Here is a 27,723-nt window from a genome sequence, read left to right as displayed (position 1 = left end):
TTGCCCCTCTGCACTCAGCACTGCTGAGGCCTCACCTCAAATCCTGTGTTCAGTTCTGGGCCCCTCAGTACAAGAAGGACATTGAGGGGCTGAAGCATGTCCAGAGAAGGGCAACGGAGCTGGGGAAGAGTTTGGAGCACAAAACTGATGAGGAGTGGCTGAGGGAGCTGAGGGTGTTTATCCTGGAGAAAAGGAGGCTCAGGGGGGACCTTCTCATTCTCTACAACACCTGAAAGGAGGTCAAAGTCAGGTGCTGGTTGGCCTCTTCTCCCACACAACTGAACCTGTGCCATGGGAGATTCAGGCTGGATATAAGGATGAATTTCTTCATGAAAGGGTTGTTAAATATTGTAATGAAGTTCCCAGGGAAGTGGTAGAGCCACCATCCCTGGAGGTGTTCAAGAAATGACTGGATGTGCCACTTAGCACCATGGTCTAGTTGACAAGATGGTGATCTGTCAGAGACTGGACTTGATGATATCAGAGGTCTTTTCCAGCCTAAATAATTCTGTGATTCTGTGACTCAAGTAATGAGCAAGACAGGGCTTCCTGCCATTAAAAACAAAAACAAAACAAAACAAAACAAAACAAAACAACAACAAAAAAACAACAAAAAACAAACAAACAAACAAACAAACAAACAACAAAAAAAACCCATCAAAAACAAAAAACAAAACAAAACAAAACAAAACAAAAAAAAAAATCTATGTGCTCTGCCATTGGGAGAAGCAGCCCTCCTTCTGTAAAGCAATTTGTACAAATGCCAATTTATGGATAACCTTAACTTTGCACACTGCTGAGCCCATTTGTTCCATGCGGAGATGGCTTTTCTCCTCTCTCCACTGAAAAGTCATTCCATCAATCTTGACTTTCTGCAAGCTGTCAGCAACCCAGCTGAGCTGCAGGACAATATCCTGGGACAGAAATAAAAGGAGTAATAGGCAGTGTTGCTCCTTCCCTTCCAGAAAATGAGGCTGTCAAAGATGAGGCAACTGAAGATGATCATTACTGATCATTCTTGTTTGGAAGTAACTTAGCTTAGTATAGTTATTCACCTGGTTATTTGTTTTTGCTCAATTTCCATTGATGCTTACAGTTGAACCTGGCATTAAATTAGGAAATGGAGATAGCTGGAATAGCCTGACATTTAAAATGTTCAGACAACCAAGGAGATGAGAGATCCTTACAAGGATTTTTACTTTTCAACTTATCTTAACAAAGTGGAGTATACTGAAAAACAAAAATAAATCTAACATCCCAATAATACTAGTAAGGTTCATTTAGGAGCCAGAGTTATCATTCATTTAATGAACACTGATTAACTCTATTCCTGGGAGGAAGGGGCACGTATTTAATTTAGAGACAGAACTTGGCACCTCTGATTTTCAGGTACAGTTGTGTTGAATTCAGATTTCCCAAAAACACCAGGGATTCACAGGGCATTTTTTACTGAATTAGTACTTTCTAAGGCATCTAAGAAAACTCTCAATAGTATACCATGAAGCTTTACAAATGCAGACCAAAGAATTCTGAGCTTACTACACCATCTCGTGTCAAATGAGGGGAAGTGCAAGAAAATGATTTTAAATTCTCTTTCCATTACACTACAGACTTTTTTTCCTTCAAGAGATTATTAAAAGGCAATTCCATCACCTCCATAAGTTGAAAAGAACATTTATTATTGTAATATGGCAACTCTAACAAAACTTCTCCAATGCTAGCATTTTCCCAAATGTTAATACATCCACGTAACTGAAAACTTCTTTTACAACTTCAGTGTTTGACATTCAAAGTTGCTTAAGCTGTTGAAAATTTTGTCTTTTGCACACTAATAAGCAGATCAACCTTTATCAGGAGTTTGAATCTTTCTAAAATTAAGCATTTTTCAGAACTAAGTTGACTGCACATGAAATGGAAAGTAGAAAAGCAAAGTCAATGCAAAATACAATAAGGTGAAGAAGTGAAAAAGACAGGGAAAATAAAAGAAGGTCTGCTTTGCAGCAAAACTGCTCTTGCTTATTATTATCTTCTGAAAGGGAGTAATCTGACTAGTGCATACTAGGTTTTAGTTACTTGGAAGATAAGAAAAACACGCCTACCTTCAATTTCAGAAAAAAACTATTCACATTTCTAAACAATATCATAATCAGTGTCTGTATGTCTCAAAAAGATTTTCAGAATGTATGAGGACCACATTTCTTATTATCCAGCACATGAAACAAGTTCAAGGGTGTTGAAGAAAATTAGTTTTATATTTTGGTTTCCAACACAACCTCCTGAGGTAATCAATAATCATAGAATCATGTCATCATAGAACCATAGAATGGTTGGGTTGGAAGGGATCATCTTAAAGGCCATCTAGTTCCAGCACTCTGCCATGGGCAGGGATACCTTCCAGTAGACCAGGTTGCTCAAAACCCCATCCAGCCTTGGCCTTGAACATTTCCAGGGATGGGGCATCCACAGCTTCTCTGGGCAACTTGTGCCAGTGCCTCACCATCCTCACAGTAAAGAATTTATTCCTAATATCCAATCTAATAATCTAATAACAATGAGCTCCGCTAGGGTGTTTCTGGACTACATCAAACCGCACAATCTGAGATATGAAGTTACTGCCAAATTCTTTAAGAATTTGTATACTTCAAAATTTAAGACGTATCGGTTCTATGCAAACATGGGCCATATCAGGCATTTTGAATCATAGCTGTTAATAAAAATATGGTCTAAATGCTTCCATTCTGAGTGTCATAAAATGTTTCAAGAATCCCTGGAATGTTTTACCTGGAGATGTACATGGCGGAATAGACAGGCCCATGATTTCTCTGCTTGACCTTCAACCATCCACGCAACCTTCCTCTGTAATCATGCAAGTCTGTGCTCAAACTGACAAGGTGGATTATGGATGCAAACCGAGATGTTCCCTGAGAGCTGGGGAGCAGGGTGTTGTCAGCAAGCAGTCTCCATGTACAGACAAGGTGTAACACCCATGGCTTCCACAGATGGCTGTGAGCACTGGTCAGTTGTGAGGGCTAGAATCAGCCAGCCCAAAGGAAAGTTTTATAACTGTAACATCTTTGCAGATTTCTTTCAAAATGAACAAAAATATATGGAAATAAACAACTCTTTTATTCTGCCAAAGTCAAGTCACTTAGGAAAAGTGATGTGATTAGGATGGACACGTGGCTTGGTCTTGGGACAACATTTTGGTTCCGAAGTATCTTAACTGGATTATTTTTATGCTCAAACATTTTCCTTTTATGATACTATTTCAAGACAAATATTGGGTAATCATCCTGTCATCAGGGCGTCATGCAGCCACTAAACACAAAAAACTGCTTCAAAACTTGCTGGAGAGGTGCAGCCTGGTGCTGCAAGTCCCTACGGAGAAATTCAGGCAGTGAAATGCAGCCAGGCAGTGATTTAACCCCACCCAGCCTGGCAGCCAATGTGCTTGCTGGCCTGGGTGAGTGGTCAGATGGACAGTCCTAATGGAACACATTACATTTTGTGATCCCTGGCTTGGTGCTAAGGAAACTTCCCAGTCTGACCATTCACAGACTCTACCAGTCACACTCCCAGCACCAGAAACTGCACCAAATGCATTCCTCAGCGTTTGGTACAAGCAGACTCATGACTTTCATGTACACATATTTTCCCTTTGCACCAAATGCTCTAACCTGTAACCAGAAAAGTGAGGCAGAACAAGTCAAAAGCTCTTGGTGCAGTTTCCCAACAGCATTATCCTGCTGCCATTGCCAGTGTTTTCTCACTCCTTAGAAATTACCTGACAGTATTTGGACCACAGTACTTGCCATTTCTCCTCAGAGCAGGATTCCAGCAGTTTCACTTCTCACAGGAGTCAATGAAATATTTAAATTGCGGGCATTATTTTCCAGTTAATCTTTAAGAATCCATTATTTTACATTTCCCTAGAAAGGCGTGCTATGGGTTGAGATGCAGTTTTTGCCATTATTCAGTGCAGCCATGTTCACACAATACTGCTGAGGAGATGGCAGAATACTTAATGATATCAGGCTATAGGTTGGAAGGTCTGTAATTCAAGACAATAACCAATTCTGACTAGATTCTGGAGTGTTCACAATGCTATTTCTCAACTATGTGGAAATCACTGTGACTAAAAGCTTCTGAATAGGGATTTCAGTCAATTGCCAAAAATAAAAAATGAATCCAAAGCAGGTGTTTCAGATAGGAAGGGCAACACAATGCCATGAGCTCTAGCAGAATTCCTCCAGCCTCCTGAGCTAATTGTCTACTGAAGGTTAAAAGATGGGAGCAGGGGAAAGGAAGCAGGAACTTCAAAGCCATTTGAAGAGGCAAACAGCTAAATTTAGATTAAATGGCAGGCATGGGACTATTAAGTGGCAGATATAAGAACTGAATCTGAAGGAAAGAAAGGAAGGGGACAGAGTCAAAGACAAAAATCCTCATGGTAAAGGGAGAACTTGCAGGAGACACTGATTTCCAAGAGGAAATACTATACAGCTTCTGTCCTACCATCACATCAGAAAACAGCAGCAGACAACAAGTTTGTCCTGTTATAAGAGCAAATAAGACTGGGAGCTTTTTCAAGGCAATTGTGCATGTCTGGGGATACCCTTCACTTCACAACAAGCTTTTTGACATCATTGCTACATCCTCAGCTTATGTAGCCTTACACCCTCAGGATTACGTAGCCTTACTTGAAAGTCTCCAAATGTGAACAATAATGTCTAGTTTTGACCTTCATGAACAGGAAACATCACTGTAATCACCATACTCAAAGAGTCTTAGAGGTACAGAGATGTTTCCTTTCCAGGCCAGAAATTGCTTGGTCTGTGATTGTTCCTTGACGCTAGACAGAGGTCTCATGGAGGTAATCCTTTCCAAATAACTAAAGTGATAGCCTCAGCACAAGATGATCTATCACTGCTTGGTACTGGTGGCTTCTGCAGTAAAAGTGAGGTAAGTAACCCAGAAAATTGCGGAAACCTAAAAAGACAAACGTCATACAAACTAAACACAGGACCAACAAGAGCAAAGGACAAAGATTCATTCACATGGCTATTCCACAAAGGCTCAATGAACACCAGCTATAGTCACATCAATCTTTAATAGTAAACACTTCCTTTCACTTGTAACCACACTGTAAACACTCTGCTAGGCAAGCAGTGCCCATTTCACAGGCTTTGAGCACCAGAGGGAGCAAAGCCCATCTGCCTTGTTTGCTGCTTAGATAATTGCTGGAATAAAACGATTACCCAGAACATCACTGCCTCTAGTAAAGAATATTATTCTTTTTCCCTCCTTCCCAGGCCTAGTAGAAACTAAAATAGAAAACCCATCATGCTAATCATTGCATCAATGCTCCTTCCACAAGAGAAGCTCTAGGAATATTTTCCAACTACTGCATTCTTATTAAATGACAAATGTAAATTTTCAGGAATGGATTCCTTTTTGGTTATTACACAGGTTCACCAGGAAGAGAAACATTTTGGCCCAACAAGATATATCAGAGGACACCAGACCCACATACAGCTAAAGCTTCTATATTTTATAAATAATTGCCTTAGTTAACAGAAATATATCTCTACAGCACTCTGAATTGCATCAAAACCCACAGAAAACTGCAAGTGCTTGAGCAGCAAGGATATGAATAGAGGCAAATGAGCTCCCTTTTCAGACATAACTTGTGAATTCGATACAGCTTTCTGAGAGATTAAAAAACTTGTTTCATTTAAAGTTTTTTTTTCAATTTCTGAACAAGGATCATCAGGAAGGGAAGTCTGCCATTTCGAAATCACCGTGATATTGAGGCTGCGAACCTACATAATTCCTTTCACAATGTACAGAAAAACAGGCTCATTTACCAGGAATCCTTTTTACTCAAGCAAAAGCCTAACTCAAAGCAGAAAGCTCACATCTCTATACAAAGCTCTGTCAACTAAACTATCACCTGTTCCACTAAAGTGAGCCTTAAAAACCCATCACAGGAAAATCAATCTGCAGTGATAGATTTCAGAAAGCAGCTTGTCTCTTTGTACAACAAAATAAGTTTCCCAGATATTTCATGGTACGCGTTTTCTCGTATTTGAGGAATAAAGCCATGAGCTGTATGGATCCTACCTTCAAAGGAGAAATGTGAGACTGTAAGACGTATCCATGGACATTCTCTATTTGAGACAAGTTCTTCTCTGACACATGAACAAGCTCTGGGCCTCTCACTTCGTGGGTTAAACGAGGCAAGGTATGGTCATGTGGAGCATCCTCATCTTGATAACGATATTTCTAGAGGAAGAAAACATCAAGGAAGAACAAATAAGCTTTTAGGAGGTAATTCCTATATTTCAATATAATTGTGGAATAACAAAAAAATATGATTCAGTAGACAATAATAATCAGATTTCCTAGAGTATTCTGGAGACAATGAACAATTCTTTTTTCACCATTGTATCAAAGAGAGAAATGTGTGGTATATGTCACTGATACACAAGACTTTCACTATCAAATAGACATTTGAGATGACACACTGATAATGAAAAAAAAGAGATGTCAATCAGCTAAGCTGTAGTGTCAGATCACGTTTCACATCCCTGTGTTAATAGTTAGAGTTCTGTAGCCCTTCTCTGCAAAATACTTGAGTTGTTTTCCACTTGGCAGTGTGTACTCTGATGGTGGAGAGCACACACATACATCCACAGAGGCACAGTCCCACAGAAGATTCCCCGGTAGTAAAGTTCTATCCTTAAACCCTTCTTCTCCATGGAGAGGTAACATGAGGGGCTTGTCCAAGATCCCAAACCAAGCTTGTAACAACAAGGAATATAACCCTAAAAATTAAACTAAATTACCTGATCTGTTCTCCAGCCAGAATGCTTTGTAAAGAGGTGCCATCCCCTCAGCTGTATCCTGAGGAGGGGGCTATTTGACAAAAGCCTAAGATTTGTTTGTATGGCCATATAAGAAAAATAAATCTGAAGTCCAGGTACCTGAACATCCCAAAGCAGACCTCTCCATGCAGCAGACATCTCTGCTGCTTGTCCACTTCACTTTGACCAATCAGCTATGGAGTGTTATTTCATTTACTCATCCCTCCTAAGGAAACCACCCCAGTGTATTCCTGCCTTCAATCTTATGTATGGAAATGTTTCAGTAGTTGCCAATTATTTTCAGAATACACATGTGACATGATTTATTCTCTTCTTCTTTTCTGGGATATGCCTTCAGCCCATCACATATTCACTTTTCAGATAACATAATTAATGAATATATGAAATGACTGGCACCAGCCAAATATTATTTGGGCAAGAAGCCATCAGTCTAATATATAGTACTCCAGCCAATGTCACATTTAAGGCTTGGCACACAGATCATTTAAGCCACAGGCAATCAATTATTTTTTTTAATTGAGTGAGTACTCTTTCTAAAAAGACGACTACTCTGAGACATCTTTTAAGTGAGTCATTTGCTAAAATGTAATTAGGAGAAATAAGAGCAGAATACTAGAATCATCTCATTAACTCAGGAATGGGGAAAATGGAAATATCCAGTGGCTACTTTGTAAGGAGACAAGACGGCAATGACAGAAGCCATGAGAAGCTCTATCATAGAACCATTCAGCTTGGAAAGAATCTTTAAGATCAGTGAGTCCAACCATCCAACCCAGCACTGCCAAGTCCACCACTAAACTATGTCCCCAAGTGCCACATATACATGACTGAAATACCTCCAGGGATGGTGAGTCAACCACTTCCCAGGCAGACTGTTCCAATGCTTGACAGCCCTTTAAGTGACAAAATTTTTCCTGATGTCTAATCTAAATCTCTCCTGGCACAACTTGAGGTTGTTTTCTCTCATCCTATCAGTTGTTATTTGGCAAAGAGACCAACCCCCACCTCACTACAATCTCCTTTCAGACAGTTGTAGAGAGTGTTAAGGTCCCTCCTGAGCATGCTTTTCTCCAGGATAAACACCCACACCTTCCCAGCCACTCCTCATCAGACTTGTGCTCCAGACCCTTCCCCAGCTCTGTTGCTCTTCTCTGGACATGCTCCAGCCCTTCAGTGTCTTTGTTGTAGTGAGGGGCCCAAAACTGAACACAGGATTTGCAGTGTGGCCTCACCATTGGTGACTACAGGGGGACAATCACGGTCCTGGTCCTGCCGACAACATTTTGCAGATACAAAAAATTATACACATATAGATACGTATACACAGGCTTCCCACTTCTCACAAGTTCCTGATCTTCTGGGTGGATGTGGGAGGAATGGAGTCCCTCTCACTATAAGGACTGAGAGCTGCACTGCAAAATAGGACTTGGAGCTTCTTGTGGATGATAAGCTGGACATAAGCAAACAGGGAATGCACAGCCCAGAAAGCCAGCCTCATCCTGGGCTGCATCAAAAGAGGAGTGGCCAGCAGGTCAAGGGAAACGTTTCTCACCCTGTACTCTGATCTTGTGGCACCCCACCTGAAGCACCGCATCCAGCTCTGGGGTCCTCAGCACAAGAAAGACATTCCCTCCTCTGTACCTATTACAGCAGATACAGAAGAGGGTTACGAATAGGATCAGAGGGATGGAGAACATCTCCTATGAAGATAGGCTGAAAGAGCCTGGATGTTCAGCCTGGAGAAGAGAAGGTTTCAGGGTGAGACCTTTCAGTACTTTAATGGAGGGAGAGGGATTTTCTTATATAGGCATGTAGTAACAGGATAAGGGGGAATGGTTTTAAACTGGAAGAGGTTTAGATTACATATTAGGAAGAAATTCTTCCTCAGTGTGATGAAGCATTGGAACAGGATGAAACTCCACAGGGAGTTTGTAGATACCCCATCCTTATAAGGGATGTTTGAGCCCAGGTGAGATGGGGCCCTAAGCAATCTCATTTAGTAGATGTCATCCCTGGTCTTGCAGGGGGTTGAATCTTTAAGGACCCTTCCTACCCAAACCATTTTATGTTCTATGATTCATTATATGATTATATATTTCATTATATATGATTAATTTGATTATTTATAATTATTTGTAATTAATTATTATATACACATATATTCACACACACACACATATATATATGTGTGTATATACATATATATATATATAAAACATATATGCTATTCTTTCCAGATCATTTTTGCAGTTTTACAGAGTCAGAAGCAGTGTGATGTGGCCTTAAGGAGAGAACATCTCTTTGACCATCAATTAATCCTTTCCCCATCACTGCACTGCAGTGTAGCTGTTGCATAAACAGGAGCCAAAACTCAGAGGAAATTGATTCACCCTGAACCTTGTGCTCCCAAAGAGCAGAACACTTGTGTGGATCTCCAGTGATATACTTGCTTTATAATTTGATCTATTTATCCAATAAATGCACATTCCCAGGACAACTTCAGTAATATCCATGTTCATGTGCCATCAACTGAAAAGTTTTCAGAACAGATTTCCACTGTTCTATTTGTCTTTGTCTCCCTCCCATCCCAATCCCCAGCCTCTCATTCTTCACTAAATATGAGCCTAGAGCATTTCTGGGTCAATCCTTCTATGGGTTTGCCTCATGTTCTTAGCACCAAAATCATTGATTTTCATACAACTTCCCTCCTACAGCATCTCTTCATTGAAATGCTTTCAGCTGTGAACCAAAACAGCTTGACACAGCAAAAAGCCAGTGGTAAAGCTGAAAATACCAAACCAGAATTAAGACACTCCTGTAGAAATGCCTCATTCATCTCCATCATCCTGCTCTGATGATGTCCTGCAAATGTCCTTGAAAAAAAACCCATTTCCTAGAAACCTTTCTCTAAAGACTAATTCAAATTTCTGGAGGGAAAAGCATGATTGCACAGAAATGCTACTCTTCATTTGACAAAAGAACAGGTGGATGTCTTATGATAATTAAATTACAAATCAGTGCCTGCTGCTGACAGGGTATTGTATGCTGCCAACTAGCACCAGATATTTAAAATCCTCTGTAATTACCTATAATGGGGGTGTGGAGTGCATCGCTGTGAATTTTTAATAGAAACGTGCCTTTTTATAAGAGATCATTCTCTCTACAGTGTGAGGTTATTACAGCATCACTGCTCCTCACATCAGACTGTCTAAAGGAGCATTTCCAATGCTGTGATTGCCAAAGAGATGCCAGCTAGACAGAACTGAAGACATGAATCCAGCAGGAGGTAATGGTCAAAAACCTTAAATTTCAACAAAGGCAGTTCACAAGTTACAATAGTCAGAGGACTGCACTGGCATGAAAATACAGATGTTCTTATGACCTACTTTTGACAGATTGACAGTGAATTTGGAATTTGTCATTCAATTTTGGGCCAAAGGGAACGGATATTTTTACAAATGTTTGTTGTTTATTTTTTATTTTTGTCATTGCCATCAGTTTGCATAAAATGCAAATAGAACATTTCATTTTATATCAGGTCAAATTGACCTAAGCTGCTGAATGTGGCCCAGCTGGAGTTGCCATTCAAAAGCACATGTCCCTGGCTCTCTACACAGCTCCTGCTGCTTGCAATAGGAGGACTGCAAAAGGAGGGAGCTAAATGTGTCAGAGGAGTCCCAGGCTCTACAACACCCCATGAAATAAGCAGTCAGTGAATCCTGGTCTACAGAGATTCCTGACCTACCAGAAAACACCCTGAAATGTCAAGAGACACATAAGCAAAAAAGCGATATTGTTTTTCACTCAGCCAAACCTTCATAGTAGATACAGCTTATAGATGTTAATAATGGAAAAAAATACCACCACATACTATGAGATAATAACCCATTCATGAGTGAATCCCACTCCCAATCACTCTTCAAAGCCAGTGTCCTAGCCAGTGGCCAGTATATTATGTTTTATCTTGGGAAACAATAGCAATTCTAGCAGTTTTAGCTGTTACACATCAGCATTTCGAGTCTTGAATACAATTTCTGTTTTACAGTCCTCCTAAGGAGGGGCCAGACCTCTGCTCCTTACAAGCTGTGATTCTTCATATAACCCATTTAACAGTGAGCCCACAGGGAAAGGAATTTCTGCAGAAAATTTCCCACATGAGACAATGACCTCTTACAGATCCAGTTGTCCCACTGCAATCTGGAAATAGGCAAGGTATGCAACTGGGTCCCAATACTACCTTCTTCTTAATTCTGACTTGCCTTTTCTCTCAAACCAGCATTTAAGCTGCTTTGCAGCTCCCAAGTAGGTTAGCCCCATTGCTGGCCGTCTTCTGGAACCTGGACATGGCAACTACCTTTGAACAGGGCAAACATCACCCACCTTCTGCATGAGATTAGGTCCAGGATTCAACACACTGGATTTTCTGAGAGAGGTTTTGGATGCCCCATCCCTGGAAGTGTTCAAGGCCAGGTTGGAAGCGGCTCTGAGAAACCTGGTCTAGTGGAAAGTATCCCTGCCCATGACAGGGGAGTTGGAAGTAGATAATCTATAAAGTCTCTTCTGACTCAAACCATTCGAGGATTCTGTGAATTTTTTTTCATTATTAGCAGCCAACAAAAAAAAAAAAAAAAAAAAACCAAAAAACATAATGAACTTGGTCTGCTGCATCGCTCTGGGGAATGGTTTTCACCCCCACAGAGACCCCTGTAGCTGTAACCAAGTTAGTTTAACCCTTCCTTCCTTTATGGACCCAATTGGCTGGGAGCAAATTGGCTCTTCCTGAGCAGGGGTCTAGATAATACCCTGTTCCTTCCTGGTTCGCTCGCTTTCCCTCTTCCTCCTATGGAATGTGCTCTTGGACCACATTGGGAGTTAGAGCCTCTTTTGGAATCTTTTGCCTTAACCCTGAAATATTTCCCCCCAAAGCTCTCACAGATCTGGGCTAGCCTAATAACTCCAGGGGGCTGCGGGGGTAAGTATTATCATTGGTCCATTTAGACAAATGAGGAATCAGCAAAATCCCACCAAAAAAATGTTAATGTCACCTTGTCCTACTTTGGTGTTCGGTGTTTTCTTTGGTCTTCAGTGTGTTGAATTTTACTGTCACTGCTCTCCAAAGGCAGCAAATTTCAATGTCATACCAATGAGCATCTTTGGAAAACAAACTTTACAATTTGTACACACAAATCATTGGGCATTCATCCAATCATGAGCAGAAATAATATTACTCATCCAACTGATTGCAAATGAGCAACACAGCTTGAATTCTGAATATTTGCAATCAATCTATAGAGTAAAAAGAGAAAAAATACTCTTTTCATTATATAAAATGGAAGAAATCACAATCTGCTTGCCAAGACTGTGGAAGTAGATTAGGAAGCTTAAATCATTGAATAATTATACTTATTGTGAATGACTTGCTCTTTTGCTTATCAAGTAGATTTCCAACAAGCTTGTCACTATATCACAGCAATACCTTCCATACAAGAAGCCCAAAGAGCTTTACAAGCAGCAGTCAAAACTGATAACATCCTGTTGATGTGCATCATCTAAAGGTGGGTAAAATTAGGCACAGAAATGCAGCAACTTGTTCAAGGTCACAGAGAGAATCAGTTCATTAAGCAGTAGTAGAACTTAGGGGATTTTTCCAGTCTCCTCTTTTAGTCCAAGATCTAGAGCACTTACTATGACTTTAATAGCAATGATAATTATTATTATTTAAACATAAAGTTGTAGGTTTGCTGATGCCATTGTAATTTATTTTTAATGGTTTTTTCCTCACAAATGTTCCAGGGTAAAGCAGTCTTTCTAAAGTCAGGACTTAGGTTTTTGTCTGTCTCAGTGTAATAGCTAGCAGTACTTTGGGTGATTTACAGTGTGCTATCTCTGAGAAACACATAGTGAATTTTAGAAAACAAAAGGTTTCCTCTAAGAGCCAAATTAGTTCACAGAAAGAACGTTATCAGTGCTCAATACTGAGAATTTGCATGTATTTTTCATTTAGAACAAACCAGAAGATTTTTTTTAAGAAGGAGAAAAAAAGTATAATTTCTTATCTCAGTTTATTGAAAGCACCAGGTTTTTGCCTGTAGCAGGGAGTATGTGCTTAGTTAAAAAAAAAAAAAAAGGGGCAATTATAATGCAGTGGAACAAATATGTTTTACAGTATTCTCATAATCTTTTTTTTTTTTTGAAACCCTAAAAGATTTTATTTTTCATGATGAAAAAGAAGTGAGATGAGCATTAGCTAAGTACCTCTACATTTTATCAGCTGGAGGTAGTTGCACCTTTTCCTCACAAGATGGCACAGTAACCATCGAGTTAAAGAGTAATCTCACTTTGAACTATGATATTTTGCAGGGAAAAAATAAGTATTTACGCAATGTCATAAAACTTCAAATGATTCTTATTTTTAACTAGCCTGATATAAAATTATTAAACAAAAAAAAAAGGCATCAACCTTTTATAGTAAGCCTACATAAAGAAGCAGTGATCATATATAACGCTGGCAGATGGAAAAAAAGTTTAAACAGTTCATAAAAGTATCAAAAAATACAAGCAAGTAGGAATCTATCAGTTTTTGTGAGCTTTAGAATGAACAAAACCACTACGTATTGACAAGATTGAGACTAGCCCAGAATTCTGCATTCCTCCAGGAATTCTAAATCCTAATTAAAACCGCCTGCATGCAAATCTGTACCATGAGGTATTCAGCTCCATATGCTGCATCACATTTTGGACCTGTTAACAGCATCAGTTTAGCCCTCTGGAGGCTGCTGCTTGCTATCCAATAATTTAAAATAGATTTTTAACTTGAAGTGCCAATATACAAAAAGACATCCTAAGGGGGTGGCTTTGCTTGGATCAAATGGTGAACGTGGCTGCAGAGTACAAAAATCAGTAACAAGAAAAAAAGAAAATCCAGCTAATACGGATTGTTTATCTAAGGGGAGCAAAGGAATGATGTGGATGAAACTGCACCATTTATCAGCATCAGGCAGTAGCCACTTATCTATCCCTCTGTCCTGCAATAACATCACTTGCTTACTCCTTTTTATAGTCTTCAACTATTCCACTCAAAGTATTTTTTTTCTGCTATGTCCATGTTCCCCCAATTGCTGTAGGAGCCTTCATGCCTCTGCAGTTCCTTTGTTTTCCCCTGCAGCTCCCCGTGCAGCCCTAGATGTACATCCCCATTGATCCTTCTAATTCTGCTGCTGCAGTTCCCCAGCACGGAGGGACTGAGCCTCACAAATTCTCCTTTTCCACCCCTTGCCCACCCTAAAGAGCAGCTTCTGGCATGGGGGAGACTGTGCTGAGGTTACAGCTGAGCATGTGGAGAGGCAGAGTTGGGAAATGCCGTCAGTTGCCATGTCTCAGTTTCCCTGCCAATAAGCCGGCGGTGGGAAAGCAGCCTGGCAAAACTGACACCTGAGGTTTACATCAGAAGAGTACAAAGTAATCATGGACTGTTATAAATAAATAATATATTAGCAATGCCTGAAACAAAAGATAAAAGAGAAACAATAAAAAAACCACAGAACTAATGGCTTGCCCCTCTTGTGTTTTCTGTACCAAAGATATATATTTTAATTTAGTCCAGCAGCACGTGACACAGCAGTCCATTTGTGCATTGCAGCTGAAACCTTCTCCCCTGTCTTCACACAGAAATTATGTGTCTGTGGGATTCCAGTATTTTTCACAGAAACAGGGGGATTCTGCTGAAAGGCTCTATGAGGTAAAAGGATGCTCTCAGGCTAAGACAGGTGAATGCTGTTGTAGACAACTGCTTCTATTCTTGCTTTTACCACAGAACTCTTATGCAATGCTAGGCTTTTCACAAAACATAAGTTTCCACAGCTGTAGAACTGAGACATTCCTCACTTTAAAATGCCCTGCAAGCCACAGATGGCGGGTTTTTGCAGAAGTGCTGAACATCAGCAGCTTCAGCTGAAATCAGTGAGAGCTGGGCTTTGTACAGGAGTAATACCATGGAATCCCGTGCCCTTGGTCACCTGCACATTAAAGAAGTTCTTCCTCATTTCTGACTGTTGCCTCTTGTCCCACTGGTCGGCACTAGGGAGCAGAGCCTGGCTCCCTCCTCTTGACACCCTCCCTTCAGGTACTTCCATACATTAATAAGGTCCCCTCAGTAGAACAGGAAAACCAATGAAAAAATTAATAATGGAGCAGCTGGAACTGCTTGCATTAAATAATGCATGAAGACATATGTTGAATGTAAAATGCCATATGAAGTATCACTCCACATACTGAAAGAAGAAGAAAGCCCATGAAAACAAAAGTAACCATGTAATTAAAAATTTAATAGAGTTGATGCATATTGTAATACTACATTACAATATATGGCCACAGAGAGCCTGCAATAAAATTGCTTAGACCATCTCAATTCTTGTATTTCCTAAATCTGAGTGGTTAACTTTATCACCTTGCCATCCCTTAACAGTTCTTTGAACGCAAAGTATACACACATAAAAATACCTCATAAATTTTAATAACATTCCTGCTTCTTCTAGTGTGAAAAAGGTATAGAGATAAGTATTTTTCAGTATTTGTGGAAAACTATCTTCTTAAATAAAAATACAAGTGCTTTGTGTATATAAACTTGACAATCTCACTGTTGTCACCCTGATGAACCTATACCATTAGCTCTGAAGATAAAATTCTTTTCCTACAAAGCAATTTATGTTGGAGCTGAACAAGTTATTACTAGTCTCAAATATCCTTCTTATCAGTTCCCTTTTTGAAAAGCTATGAATTTTTACGAAGAGAAAGATGGATTTAGTCCATTTTAACTAGATGTTCAATAGGCCAGCAAAAACCATTTGCGTCAGGTGCATCTGCATGTGTTTGACACTTATAAGGGTTGAGTTAAACATTTCAATAGCAGGACACTTACTGAAAAAACAGTTTTGGGCTTTTGCATCTTAATCCTCCCACAGCCTTTCAATACAGCATAATTGTGGTAAAATAATCTACATTTTCAGATACTTTAATAAGCCCTGGTTAGTGCATAAGCAGGCAAAATAGCTGTCATTGTAAACAGAACACAGAGAAACATCAAGATATTACATTAACAAGCGGATATTTGCTTTACTGAGGCTATTGCAAAAACTGGTATTTCCACATTTCATCTCTCCACAGGAACCTAGTTCCTGATCTAGGCAGTTTATGGTTCCAGGGGAAGCTCCTTCAGCTCAATGATGTGATGGTGACACATCAGGATAAAACTCCACCAGGTCAGGGGCTGGGCAGGAAGAGCATACCCCATTAAACTGCAGGTATACTGAGCTCAATGTAATGGGAAAATTGCTTGGGTTTACATCCTCTGATGAATTTACCACTCCTTGGGCCATACTTTACCTGAAATTAAGAGGGAACATTCTATAATCACCTTTATTTACTCTATTTAAAAATAAACTAACAGAAGTATTACATCTGCATTTTCTGAAGTTGCTAAGCAAGCCTCCCAGCATAGCCTTCCTTAGTTTTTCAAGTCCCATAAGGCTAAGCTTGAACCAAGGCAGTGAGTGGATCATGGAAAATAGAACTGCAGGTAGCAAAGCAAAATTGCAGGAAAGCAAGGGATATGTGCACAGATTTCTCATATTTGTAGAACTGCTTTTAGACCTAGACATCTACAATTTGCCTTTGTCTTACTTGGATATGGAAGCATTTTTCACGTCAGAGCTTAAGTGTGGGAATCAACCAGCACTTCCCTGATGGATGAAGACAGTGATTTTCTGCTGGGGCTATTGTTATTTAGGGATCTCCTTCCATATTCATGTTGAGAGAATAGGCATATTTTTTATTTTTAAGTGATTTGAGCACTCATATTTTAAAGAAGCCAACTAGGTTCTTAGTGTCCACAAACATAGACTAGAGCACACACCTCAGTCATAGAATCATTAAGGTTGTGAAAGACCTCTATGTTCATGAAGCCAAACCACTTACACATCAGTGCCAAGTCCACCCCTAAACCATATCCCCAGCTGTCACATTCAGATGCCTTTGAACACTCCCAGGGATGGCAATTCCACCACTTCACTTGGTAGCCTTTTCCAATGCCTGGCTACCCTTTGCGTGAAGAATTTTTTCCTAGTATCTGATCTAAGCATCTCTTGGACCAACTTGAGGCTATTTCCTCTAGTCTTGTCACTTGTTACTAGGGAGAAGAGACTGACCCATGCCTCACTGCAACCTCCTTTATGGTAGTTGCAGAAAGTGATCAGACGCTTGTTTTGTGTCACGTTATGGTGTATATTTGGTAGTGTTAGTAATGTCTAAAAAGTTCTTGAGAGCTGAAAAATGCTATAAAAGTAAAAATTTAATATGTTGCACAGAAGACTCTCTGGGTATCAATGATTTAGATGGAAATGTACTACCAGTTCATGAAAATCAAAATTCTACATGTTTTAATCTGGAGAACCTCAGACTTCATTGCTTTTGAAAGTTATCGCCTGACTTTTCTGTTGGATACAACTGTTGCGTGTCAACTTTGTGTCTGTCTACCTTTGCACTGAATTCTACATTATTTTGCATCTTTCTTGATTGTTTTTGGTGGGTTTGCAGTTGCAAAGAGCAGGGGAAGGCAAAGGAGAAGGTAGAATACCTTAGAAGTTACTAATGTTATCACTTCAGGAAATAAAAAATTTCTTTCTGACAGACTGACCTTATCAATGTTCAAAGCCATCCCTCTTTGTGATAATGCTAGCTTAATTAAAAGGTTAAATCCCTCCTGTGCTGAAAAAAAAATCCTATTTGAAAAAGCCTAGATAATGTAACATCTTTCTTTTTAATGTCTTTATGTTTTTAGCTGAAAAAAGTAAATTTCTTGTATAAAATAACATGAAGAAAATAAAATGTAAATTCCTTTGGTCCGAACAACTAACTTTCAGAAAGGCTGGACAAATGACTGTCAGTTGAATAACAATGTCGTGGTACATTTTCTGTGTTCTTAATTATTAGAAAATCAGGACAAAGTAAAACCTAACCAGGTTAAAATTAGATTCAGCCCAGATCATAAGGCAATCATGAGGCACTCTTAACTTTGAAATGAAAGACATTATCTTAAAATGATACCCAAAACAAAACTCAGACAATCCCAAGCAAATAGCTTGGTCTAGACACAGCAGTTTTATTATTAGACAGAGAGGGTTTTTTAAGTCCTGATCCAACAAATGGACTGATTGATTACATAAATAAACGTTATCCAGAACTTTATATGTGCAGTGTGCTAAATTTGCAGTATCTATCTGAAAATACAGCCTATTTAAAGATATTATTAATTTTCCATCTTTTTTAGTGCTTGGCAAAGTTCTAAATGGATCGCCAAAGACCAATATCTCTGTTTTCTGATGAAGTAACAATCAAAACTCCCCAAAACAGAAGTTTTCTTGTAAAAATTGCATCATTTTCTCTACATAAACCACCTCTACGAGAAAAGACAAGTTACTCTGCATTTTCTGTCAATCCTCTGCTACTCAGCTGATAATACCAACAAGGAAAAGAATTTGTTGAGTCTGGAGCTGTGATTTTCTGCTGAGGAAGAGGAATGCTTCCTGGGAACCAAACTGAGAGCTATAGTTCATTTTTATCTTGACAATGAGAAAGCAAGCATGACTTTCACTTGTTGTTGACCTTTGTTGCAGTTGGATCACAGATCTAAAAGTCAGCGCTATATATATGAAACATTATTCACATAAACTATCATGTATAGAGTGGGAAAAACACATTTTACTATTTATAAAACATCTTTGCATGAGCAAAGTTCTGGCAACATTAATCACAATTGTGTGAATGCCTATCCTCAGCAAGGAAAATGCACAGTTTTGAGTGATTCATCTCATCTCTGCTGCTCCGGAAGGGGTGGGCTGCCCCTGAATGGAGCTTGAAACTAACTACACAAAAGCTGAGATACTGGCACTGGTGAACCTCACTCAAAATCTCCTCTGGCTCTCAGACTGAGCTCAACAGTGGATGTGTGCTGTCCCTTGGGAGATGTGTGTTTAGTTTTTGGTGTAGTGACTTTGTCCTTAACGCTACCTGACTAAACCAAAGTGAAAATTGCCTGTGTGGGAATTGCCACAACTTGTGAACGTACAACTAGATTAGACGTTTAGATTACATCCTGGGAAGAAATTCTTAAGTATTAAGGTTGAGAGACACACACGTTGCCCAGAGAAGCTGTGGATGCCACATCTTTGGAAGTGCTAAAGGCCAAATTGGATGGGGCTCTGAGTACCCTGGTTCAGTGCAAGATGTCTCTGCCCATGGCAGGGGGGTTGGAACAAGATGGTCTTCAATGCCCCTTCCAACCCAACCGTTCCATGATTCTGTGATTTCATCATTCTATGATTACTTTTGAAACTTTTTTTTGGAAAAGAAAATTAAAGAAATACTTCTTCAAAACCCTTGTACAAGTTTCACATGCTGAATAATGGCTTTCAATACAAGCCATTCTATGATTTTATCTGCAGTTTTGAAAGCAGAACATAGAATTAAGCAAATCCCAATTGCCAGTAATATTTTGGCCCTATGGATCCATGTTCTCAGAGACATTTTTCAGCTTTATTAGCTTATTACATTATGTCCCTATTAGCTTTTCTAATTACCAAAGTCATGCTTACATGTTTCAGCAGAAAATGTTTTGAAGACTTTCTTTTACAAGTTTAAAACTAAAGTTTTAAGATACACATTAGTTGTCTGAATAAATGCAGAATGGTATCTCACCTTTGAACTGACTGTCCTCATTTTTAAAAAAATACTATTAGAATAGCTAGTGAAATAGCTAGGAGCATAGGGTCTTAACACTTTGTCTTCTTGAACTCTACAACTAATAAGTGTCATGGAACCACTGTGAAAATGTTTCCTCAATTTCTTATTATACTGTATTTACAAAGTAATTCAGTAAAAATTTATGTCTTAAACTTGATGAATATGACTGTGAAATACATTACATTAACAGGACAAAGTCTATTCTCAAAGCTTCTGAAGTACTCTGTTGGAGCCAATGTTTTCCAAGTGAAGCTTATTCTATTATTGTACCAAAATTTCAAAGTGCTTCAGTTATTATGCTAATCACGTGAAAATTGTCAATTCTCTAGTCCCACCTCACTAATTTTCTCACATCACTGCAGCTCATTCGCAAGTGTTTGGCTCTCACCTGGAAATAAGTCAGATGTCTGCATTCCCCAACAGCCTTGCATCCCTTCTAACAACTCCCTGCATGCTCTCAGAGTTGACCTGCCTGAAAAAATAATTTGAACACCTGCACTTCAGCTATACATTGCCAAGCTATACTAGCTAGCCTCATATGCATAAGTGGCTACTCAGGTATTCTGGACCCATTCTGTTCCTTCTTTAAGCTTCAGAATGCTTCAGATTTTCAGTAGTACTTTTATATAAAAAGCACTGACTTGGAACAGACTATAAATGGCACATATTTGCAGTTCTACACAAAAAAATGGAGCCTCTTTTCTGTATTCTATGAATCTGAAATTGCAAAAGGTGCCATTGCCATGTTTCTTCTTTGAATTTATTTTAAAATATACCAAACAAAAAGGTAGCCATTTCCTTCAAAACATGAATTCCTAAAGTGACTCTATATCTGACATTTCTGTCCTGTCATGTACTTGTTTGTTTATGTATGCTTGCTGTTTTTTCATAGGATATATCAGGAATCAGTATTTGGTTCTCATTAGTAGGATGTGGAATATATATTACTTGATATCAGGAAGAAAGTGTATGTAGAAAAGTCCCAAAAGAGCATGAAAAGGATAAAAAAACAAAAGATATCCCATGTGGAATTAATGCTAATATCTGTATTTATTTATACCACTACCCACAGGGGCTCCACATTAAATACTACTGTTTCAAAAACTGATTAAGCTGATTTCAAAATGAATTAAATGAAGAATTTCCTTTAAAAAACAAACTAAGGGAATTCAACATGTAATTCAATTGCTTTACTTTAACTGGAGTGCCAGTTTTTAAAATATGAAAATACACATAATTGAAAACAAAATTCAAAGGAAGATTTGAAATACATCAATTTGCTGGCAAGTGTGATTTTAAATATTTTAAAGACAGTTAATTAAGATGGACATATTACTATGAATCATTTCCAAAAGGAAAAAGACTTTATCTGGTAGTTTTAACTACCTTAGAGTTACATAAAATCACATAAGCAGCCAACATATATATGTTTACATATATATAAAAATATATATATTTACATAAATTTGATTTTCTGTTTACTTTCTGTCCTCAAAAAAGAGCTTGCTTTATAAATATTTTCACCTAAAATCCCTTTAAAAGACTTATTTTAGTTTTCTGTATATTAAAATGATAGAAAAAGAAGGCTTAAAAAAGAGAATACTATTCATTAGACCTGAAGTTCAAGAAGGGATAACAATGTAATTTATTAGAGTAATGTAATTTAGTATAGCTGAAAAAAAGCAGGCAAATATTTAGGCGTACAGTCTAGGAAATTAAATTTGTTTCTATCTTTAGAAATTCCTAATCTGTAATTTAAGTTTCAAAGAGAAAATTGTAAATAAAGCAAAACAAAATAAAAACAAGGAGTTCAGAGATGATGTTAAAACTAATGTTTCCCTTGGGGTTGAGGGAATTCATAGATATTCTAAAAGTGCAATTGCTTATTGCAAGGTTTATTGAACCTCTCTCTGATATCTTATGCAATCCCTTATATTTCCAAGTTTCAAAAGAACTTCTAAGAGGGGTTAAATTATTTCTAAGTTAGTTAAGCCACCTGCAATTCATTAAGTGGAGAAATTCAGCACACACATGAAAATCTTAAGAATCATTCTTTCTCTTTTGCCTTAACACTTCCAGTGAAATGTGCTTCACAAAATTTGACAAGTCTAAGGTGAGATGCACAGACTTAATAGCCAAGAGTTTGCACTCATTCCTTTGTGTGGGATGCTTTGCAAAGCCCATCATAGTGCCCATTAATTTTAGTAACATAAAATATGCAGTGAATCCCATTCCCTCTCCCTTAGAAATGGCTGTTTTAGCCTAGACCTAATAACAGAAGTGGCAAGCTGAATATTGATGGCAGAGCTTATCTTCCGGATATGCATAAACCGCCGAAGGCTGAACTTTCTGCTCCTGCAGAAATTATGTTCTTAATTTCTTAAAGTTTGTTAGAAAATCCCCAGACAGTGCTGTGTCCAGACAGTATTCCAGTTTGCCATCAGCATCTTTTGAATGAATGATCATTGCTAATGGAGGGAGGTTTCCTGTGCTCCCAGCCCTCTTAACAAGCCTCACAGATGAGTTATGCTGCTTTCAGCCTGGCTCCAGCCCTGCAGCAACACCTGAGATGTCTCTAAGAGATGCAAACATCACTAGGGAGAAGCAGATCTAGACAGGGAGGGGGGATGGGAGACTCCTCTCCCATACCCCAGATAAAAGAGGGAGTGAGGTTTGAACATTTTTAAGTTCTGCATCAGCAGTACAGACTACCTGAAGAGTTGGGACCGAAGATCATCAGACAGAAAAATAACCCACAAAGTTCACAAACACATGAATGACCAAAGAGAGTTCAGAATTATAAAAAAAAAAAAAAAAAAAAGTCACACTCAAGCACTTTTTCTTCTATATGATCTTTCATAAACAGTGCATGATTTGGTGAGTAGATGGAGGAATTTGCAGCTCTTGGGAATACCAACATATATAATAGCAGAGCAAGAGGAAAGCCAGGGCTTGTAGGATTGAAATATGACATTAATCTATGTTGACACAGGATCAAAAGGAAATTAAAGTAGTAATACTGAAAATGCTTTTGCTAACAGTATGAGGTGGAGAGATAATATTAAAAAATACCATTGATGGAAACACTCATGGTCAGAGAGCTCCATAATCAGTGTGCATACTGTTGCCAAACACAGAGGAGTAAGAGTCTCTCCCTTTACAGAAATGCGAGGGTTCTGACATACAGAAAAGGTTTACATCAGAACTCTTGTTAGGGTGTACATGTACACAAATATATATGAAAAATATTTTTAAATTTTAATAAAGTTGCCAGTCCCAGCTTGCACTGAGACTGACACCTGTATGGATATCAGTATTAAACAGCATAGAAAAGGCTTTAAAGGAGTATTACTATATTTATCTTAGTGAAAAGGAAATTAAAAGTCACTGAGAATGTCAGATGTAATATTTCTGTCTTTCTTGATACTTTATAATTTCTTAGGCAGAGGGAAGACTACACTGCCATAGCAAAAATGGTTTCACAAAGACATTTGAAATATGCTCTATAATGAAGAAAAATGCTGTTATTACAGAACTTAAAGCATAGAACATGTGGTTTATTCAAAAGATTCCTATTAGTTGAGTGGGATCATAATGACCAAATGCACTAACTTTATTCATACAGAAAAATATTTCATTTCACAGTGACAAGTTGCCTTATCAGTCTGGTAGTGACATTGAGAAATAATAACAGCATAAAGTGATGATTCTGTAACCAAATTTCTTTAAATTAAATAAAGTAATATAAACAGGATCTACTTTTTTTTTACTTTATATCTGTGAGAGGTTTAAATCCACACCTATAACCCCAATGCACATTTCTGTTGCAGGGGTGTTTATTCAGTACACCAATATACAAACAGGCTTGACAGATTTGTAGGTATCAACAGCAGCAATAGGATAAGCATCCTTCTTATGGCAACTAAATTGTTTGGCAGGAAAACCAGCCTTATCAAATTAAATGCTTTTTTAAAGAGATATTATTTTTATAAATGTGCAATAATCATGGGTCTTCTGTTTATGTTTTCCAGTATGGGAAAAACTGGTATTATTTAGGGGTCAGTCTGGATTAATCAACAGTATTTACACACTTTCCACCTCACATTCTCATACAGACCAATCGTGTTTGCAAACATGGAAACATGCATGGAGCAGTTGTTTTCTATAACTTTATTTTATCCTTTTTTTTCCATATTTTAACTTTATTTTTCCCTTAAGCTAAGCAAATTCCAAAATATGAAACAGAAACGGAACCCTTCCATCTATAACTAACGCTTTTAGAGGAAATAAAATAAGACTACTATGAGACCTCATTGTTCTCTAACATCCTTCAGTTCTCTCCTCATTATCTCTGGATAACGAGCTATTTTCCAGTATCTCCTGTAGGCTGAAAAATCTTGCTAATGCTCAGCAAATTAAAAGTCCAAAGCTGCAGCCTCTAGAAAGTGCCATTAAGTGCCTACAGCCATATCCCAGGCACACTAGGTTAGCTTTATATTTCAAGTTACTGCAATTGTTATTATAAAAAAAAAAAAAACCTATAGCAATGCAAGGATTTGAAACTAAGCGTCCAAATCATACATTAAAGCTTACTCACAGAAAATTCTCTGCTCAAGCTCATGGGAGGAGTGAAGGAAGGCCTCTAGCAGTTAAAATCCTAATACCATGCACAGGATCCAGAATCAAGTGGTTAAAAACACAAATGTAGTCAGACTCTTTCTAAGGAGGTAAAAGAAAGCAATAAAACAAAAAGAAGCTACTACATTGAAAAGTTATTGAAATTTTAGGCCTGTCTACACCAGTAAATACAACAGAAGAGCATCTTTGCCTGCAAACCTAAGTCCACCCACTATAGAACTTTGTGGTTTATCCAACAGAGAACTGGCAAGTGGATATTAAAAAGAAAAATCCATCTCCATCTGCACACAAAGTGAAGCTGGTGTTTTAAGTTACGATCAATGCATCTCCTTTTCTTCAAGTTCTATTTACACTTGCATTTGACAGGAGTCTTCCTGGGGATATAATCATGGGCACTACACTGTAATTTGGAATGAGAACAAGGACATTACCAGTAAAGGGAACATGGGTGGGTTGCAGTTTACTTAAACTAAAATTGTAGGAAAAGGTCTCTAAGAAACTGTATTTAAAGCCTAAAGAAACAATTCAAGTCCACAATGATGTATTTTTCATGGTAATAGCTATTATTTTGCTATGGGCAACAGAAACTATAGCTTCATTATTAAAAAATCACCAGGTAAAAGAAAGCTTAGAGAAATAAGCAGCACAACTTTTTGTACATAATTTTCCTCATTTTAAAGGAGTTTTGTGTGCTGAGAGGTGGGCCACAAAAATTGACTTATATTTCATGGGCTGCAACATTTTAGAACCACAAGGACCTGTGGAATTGGAAAAAAAAGAGAAGTGGGGAGGGTTAAGGAGCATTTTTCACAGTTAGATGGGATTGCTAAGACATGCTGAGTATGAGGAAAAGGAAGTTTTCCTTGGAGGTGGTGCATGCAGCAAGGGATCTCACTGAGCGTTTCGAGCAGCTACTTTTGTACTTGGTGTGATGTTCTTGCACCTGCAGGCCACAAGTTTTGCCACTCCTCTGTAAGCACAAAGTGACTGGAAAACACCTAGCAGCTGTTTCAAGATCTGAGAACCTAACACTATGAATCTGGCAGTCAAGCACACCACTGGGATGTTAGCAGAAATCTTAGACGTGTATATATGGGAAGCAGAGGTTTTCCACAAGGCAGCCATGGGGCTTCAGATGAAAAATTGTGTTGCTCAACATTGATAACATTGGTCTTTAGAAACAGTATGAAAACAACTGTGAAAAAAAAAATCTTTTGACTGTATATAAATGTGTGAAGGAAGGATTGTTTGAATCATGAGTTTTGAAAAAAATAATTTATTTTCTGGATGTTATTTGTCTGAAGTCACGTGAAACCTTTTTGTCTTAACTTCTTAAATGCATCTTGAAAGAAATGCGGAATAAAGACAGTGAAAAAAAAACTTGCATTAACTTTAGCCTGAGTCACATTTACACAGAGACTGTTATATACCATGCTAGCTGTGCAAGGAATTTTTTAACTGGGGGAAAATGTTTTCACCCAGCTTAGCAACAAATTGTTTTCACCCAGCTTAGCAACCCTTTATGTTGACAAAAGCAGATTTAACCGTCTTAATGCAAATAGGAATGAAGTCCAGTATGAAATAAATAAAATGGAAGCTTTTCTCTCTGTAAAAGTTTTCTAACACACTTCCTGCAAAGTAAAGAACATAATCAATTTTTTTTATTCTTTGTTTCTCACAGACAATTCTGCAAGGTACAAGAAGAATTCCACTGCTAGCAAGCCTTATATTTTACTGAATGTAAAAGCCATTCTGCAAAACACGTGGAAATAGCTTCATTCTATAATCTGCACAGTAGCAGCCTCTTCTCAAGGCTACTTGAAGAACCTCAACAAGACCTGGTATTTTCTTTCCCGAATTGTCAGTAACAATATGGGTTTTGAATCAGTGTAACACCAGTAATGTTTAGAAATACAATTCTGAGACAACAGTAGATGACAGCCTTTGGTTGTGATTTTGATGAAATTCCTATGAACTACTGCAGCTCCAATCACTGAGCCTCAGACCAGCAGCTACTGCACGGTGAACTCAGTTCCGTCAGCTCCTATGAAATTTGCTGTAGCTGAAAGCATGGCTAAGGGATTCAGGTTATTAGTGATAAATTAAATATTAATTAATTAAATAGAAAAATAGACAGACATTCAAATATTTTTAAATGGTTTCTATAGTCTTTTCACTAATCCAGCTAAAAGGACGTCATTTTAGAGGTCAGTTGTATCAGCCTCTTTGATACAAAAAAAATAAACATATGAGAAAATAAACATGTGAGAAAAAATAAACATATGGTAACCTATGTGGTGTTCACCTGCAAGGCAGAAGCTAGTGATAAAAAAAAAAACAAAACAGTTTTCTGAAGGTGGAAAGCTTAGTTTCAGTCATGTGCCTATAGTATCACTTCATAAATTTAAGTGGTTTACAATTAAAAAAAAAATTGTCCCATTTATTATTGTTACATTGTCTTCAAAATGTGAATTCAAAATGTTCAGAGGATGAAGTTTCTTTTTTTCCCCTGAATCTACTATTTTTTTAATTTTTAAATTTCTTCTTTAGATTTAACATACAATTCTTGCTGCTTAGTTAGAAATTCTCCAGATATCATTCAGCAGTTCAGAATGGAATAATTGAGGGAAATTAAAAGTTTTTCACTGAATAAAGGTTGAAAAGAAATTATCCCTAAGCATGTTTTACAATATTGAAACATTAGAATACTAACTGTTAAATTGAAAATATAGTAGTACATTAAAAACGTTAGGAGAACTAAATAAATATCAATAAGAAACTACAGTACAAAAAATAATGTAATCATGCCCCAAGGGAAAAGGTAATTAAAATGGGTATCTTGTAGAATGCTCTAGTCTTAAAGACATTTTATTTTAAAAGAAAAGGGAATAGTCACACAGATCTAAGACAGACTGTATTTGAAAAACAAAACTTTTACTGCTCAGCATTGATACAATATTTAGAAACATATATTTACATTTGCACTGTAAGTTGCAAGAAAATGCTACTTGCTCCTAAGCTACTTGTTCTTACTTGTTCTAGTTTTCTAAACTCTGGCAAATATGATCATTTTAACTCAGCCTATGATCATTAGTAAACCCAGGACCTCATTTTTATAATGATGGAGGTGAACTGATCCTCTTTCAAATCAAAAGAAAACGAAGCACATTTGAAATGACCTAAAATAACTCACATCAGTGGAAGGACTTTCATTTCTTCAGATTTTTACCCAGAAAAATGGTAAGCAAAAAACAAATAGAGCTACTGGACTTGCTGCACTGAAGAGTTAAAATATGGCACAGAGATACTTTAAGTATGTTTTTTTTGCCTTTTCAGTAATGATGCTTGAGAAATGCAGCTGTCAGGGCCTTAAAAGCACTAATCTTCAGAAATGTGTTGTAAA

The 27,723-nt window shown here is 37.9% G+C and overlaps 1 protein-coding gene across 1 annotated transcript in view; it reads right to left on the bottom strand.

Moving 5' to 3' along the window:
* Positions 1 to 27,723, bottom strand: part of DLG2 (discs large MAGUK scaffold protein 2) — a 985,470-nt gene that overhangs the window by 520,419 nt on the left and 437,328 nt on the right. Inside the window, exon 8 of the mRNA XM_053971598.1 lies at positions 6,124 to 6,285. Coding sequence (XP_053827573.1) covers positions 6,124 to 6,285 — 162 coding nt within the window. The remainder of the gene's footprint in view (positions 1 to 6,123; positions 6,286 to 27,723) is intronic.

The sequence above is a fragment of the Vidua macroura genome, chromosome 2 (assembly GCF_024509145.1).
Source record: "Vidua macroura isolate BioBank_ID:100142 chromosome 2, ASM2450914v1, whole genome shotgun sequence".
NCBI lineage: Eukaryota > Metazoa > Chordata > Aves > Passeriformes > Viduidae > Vidua > Vidua macroura.
Note: the sequence above shows the minus strand (reverse complement) of the source record. Positions and strands in the feature narration are given on the sequence as shown.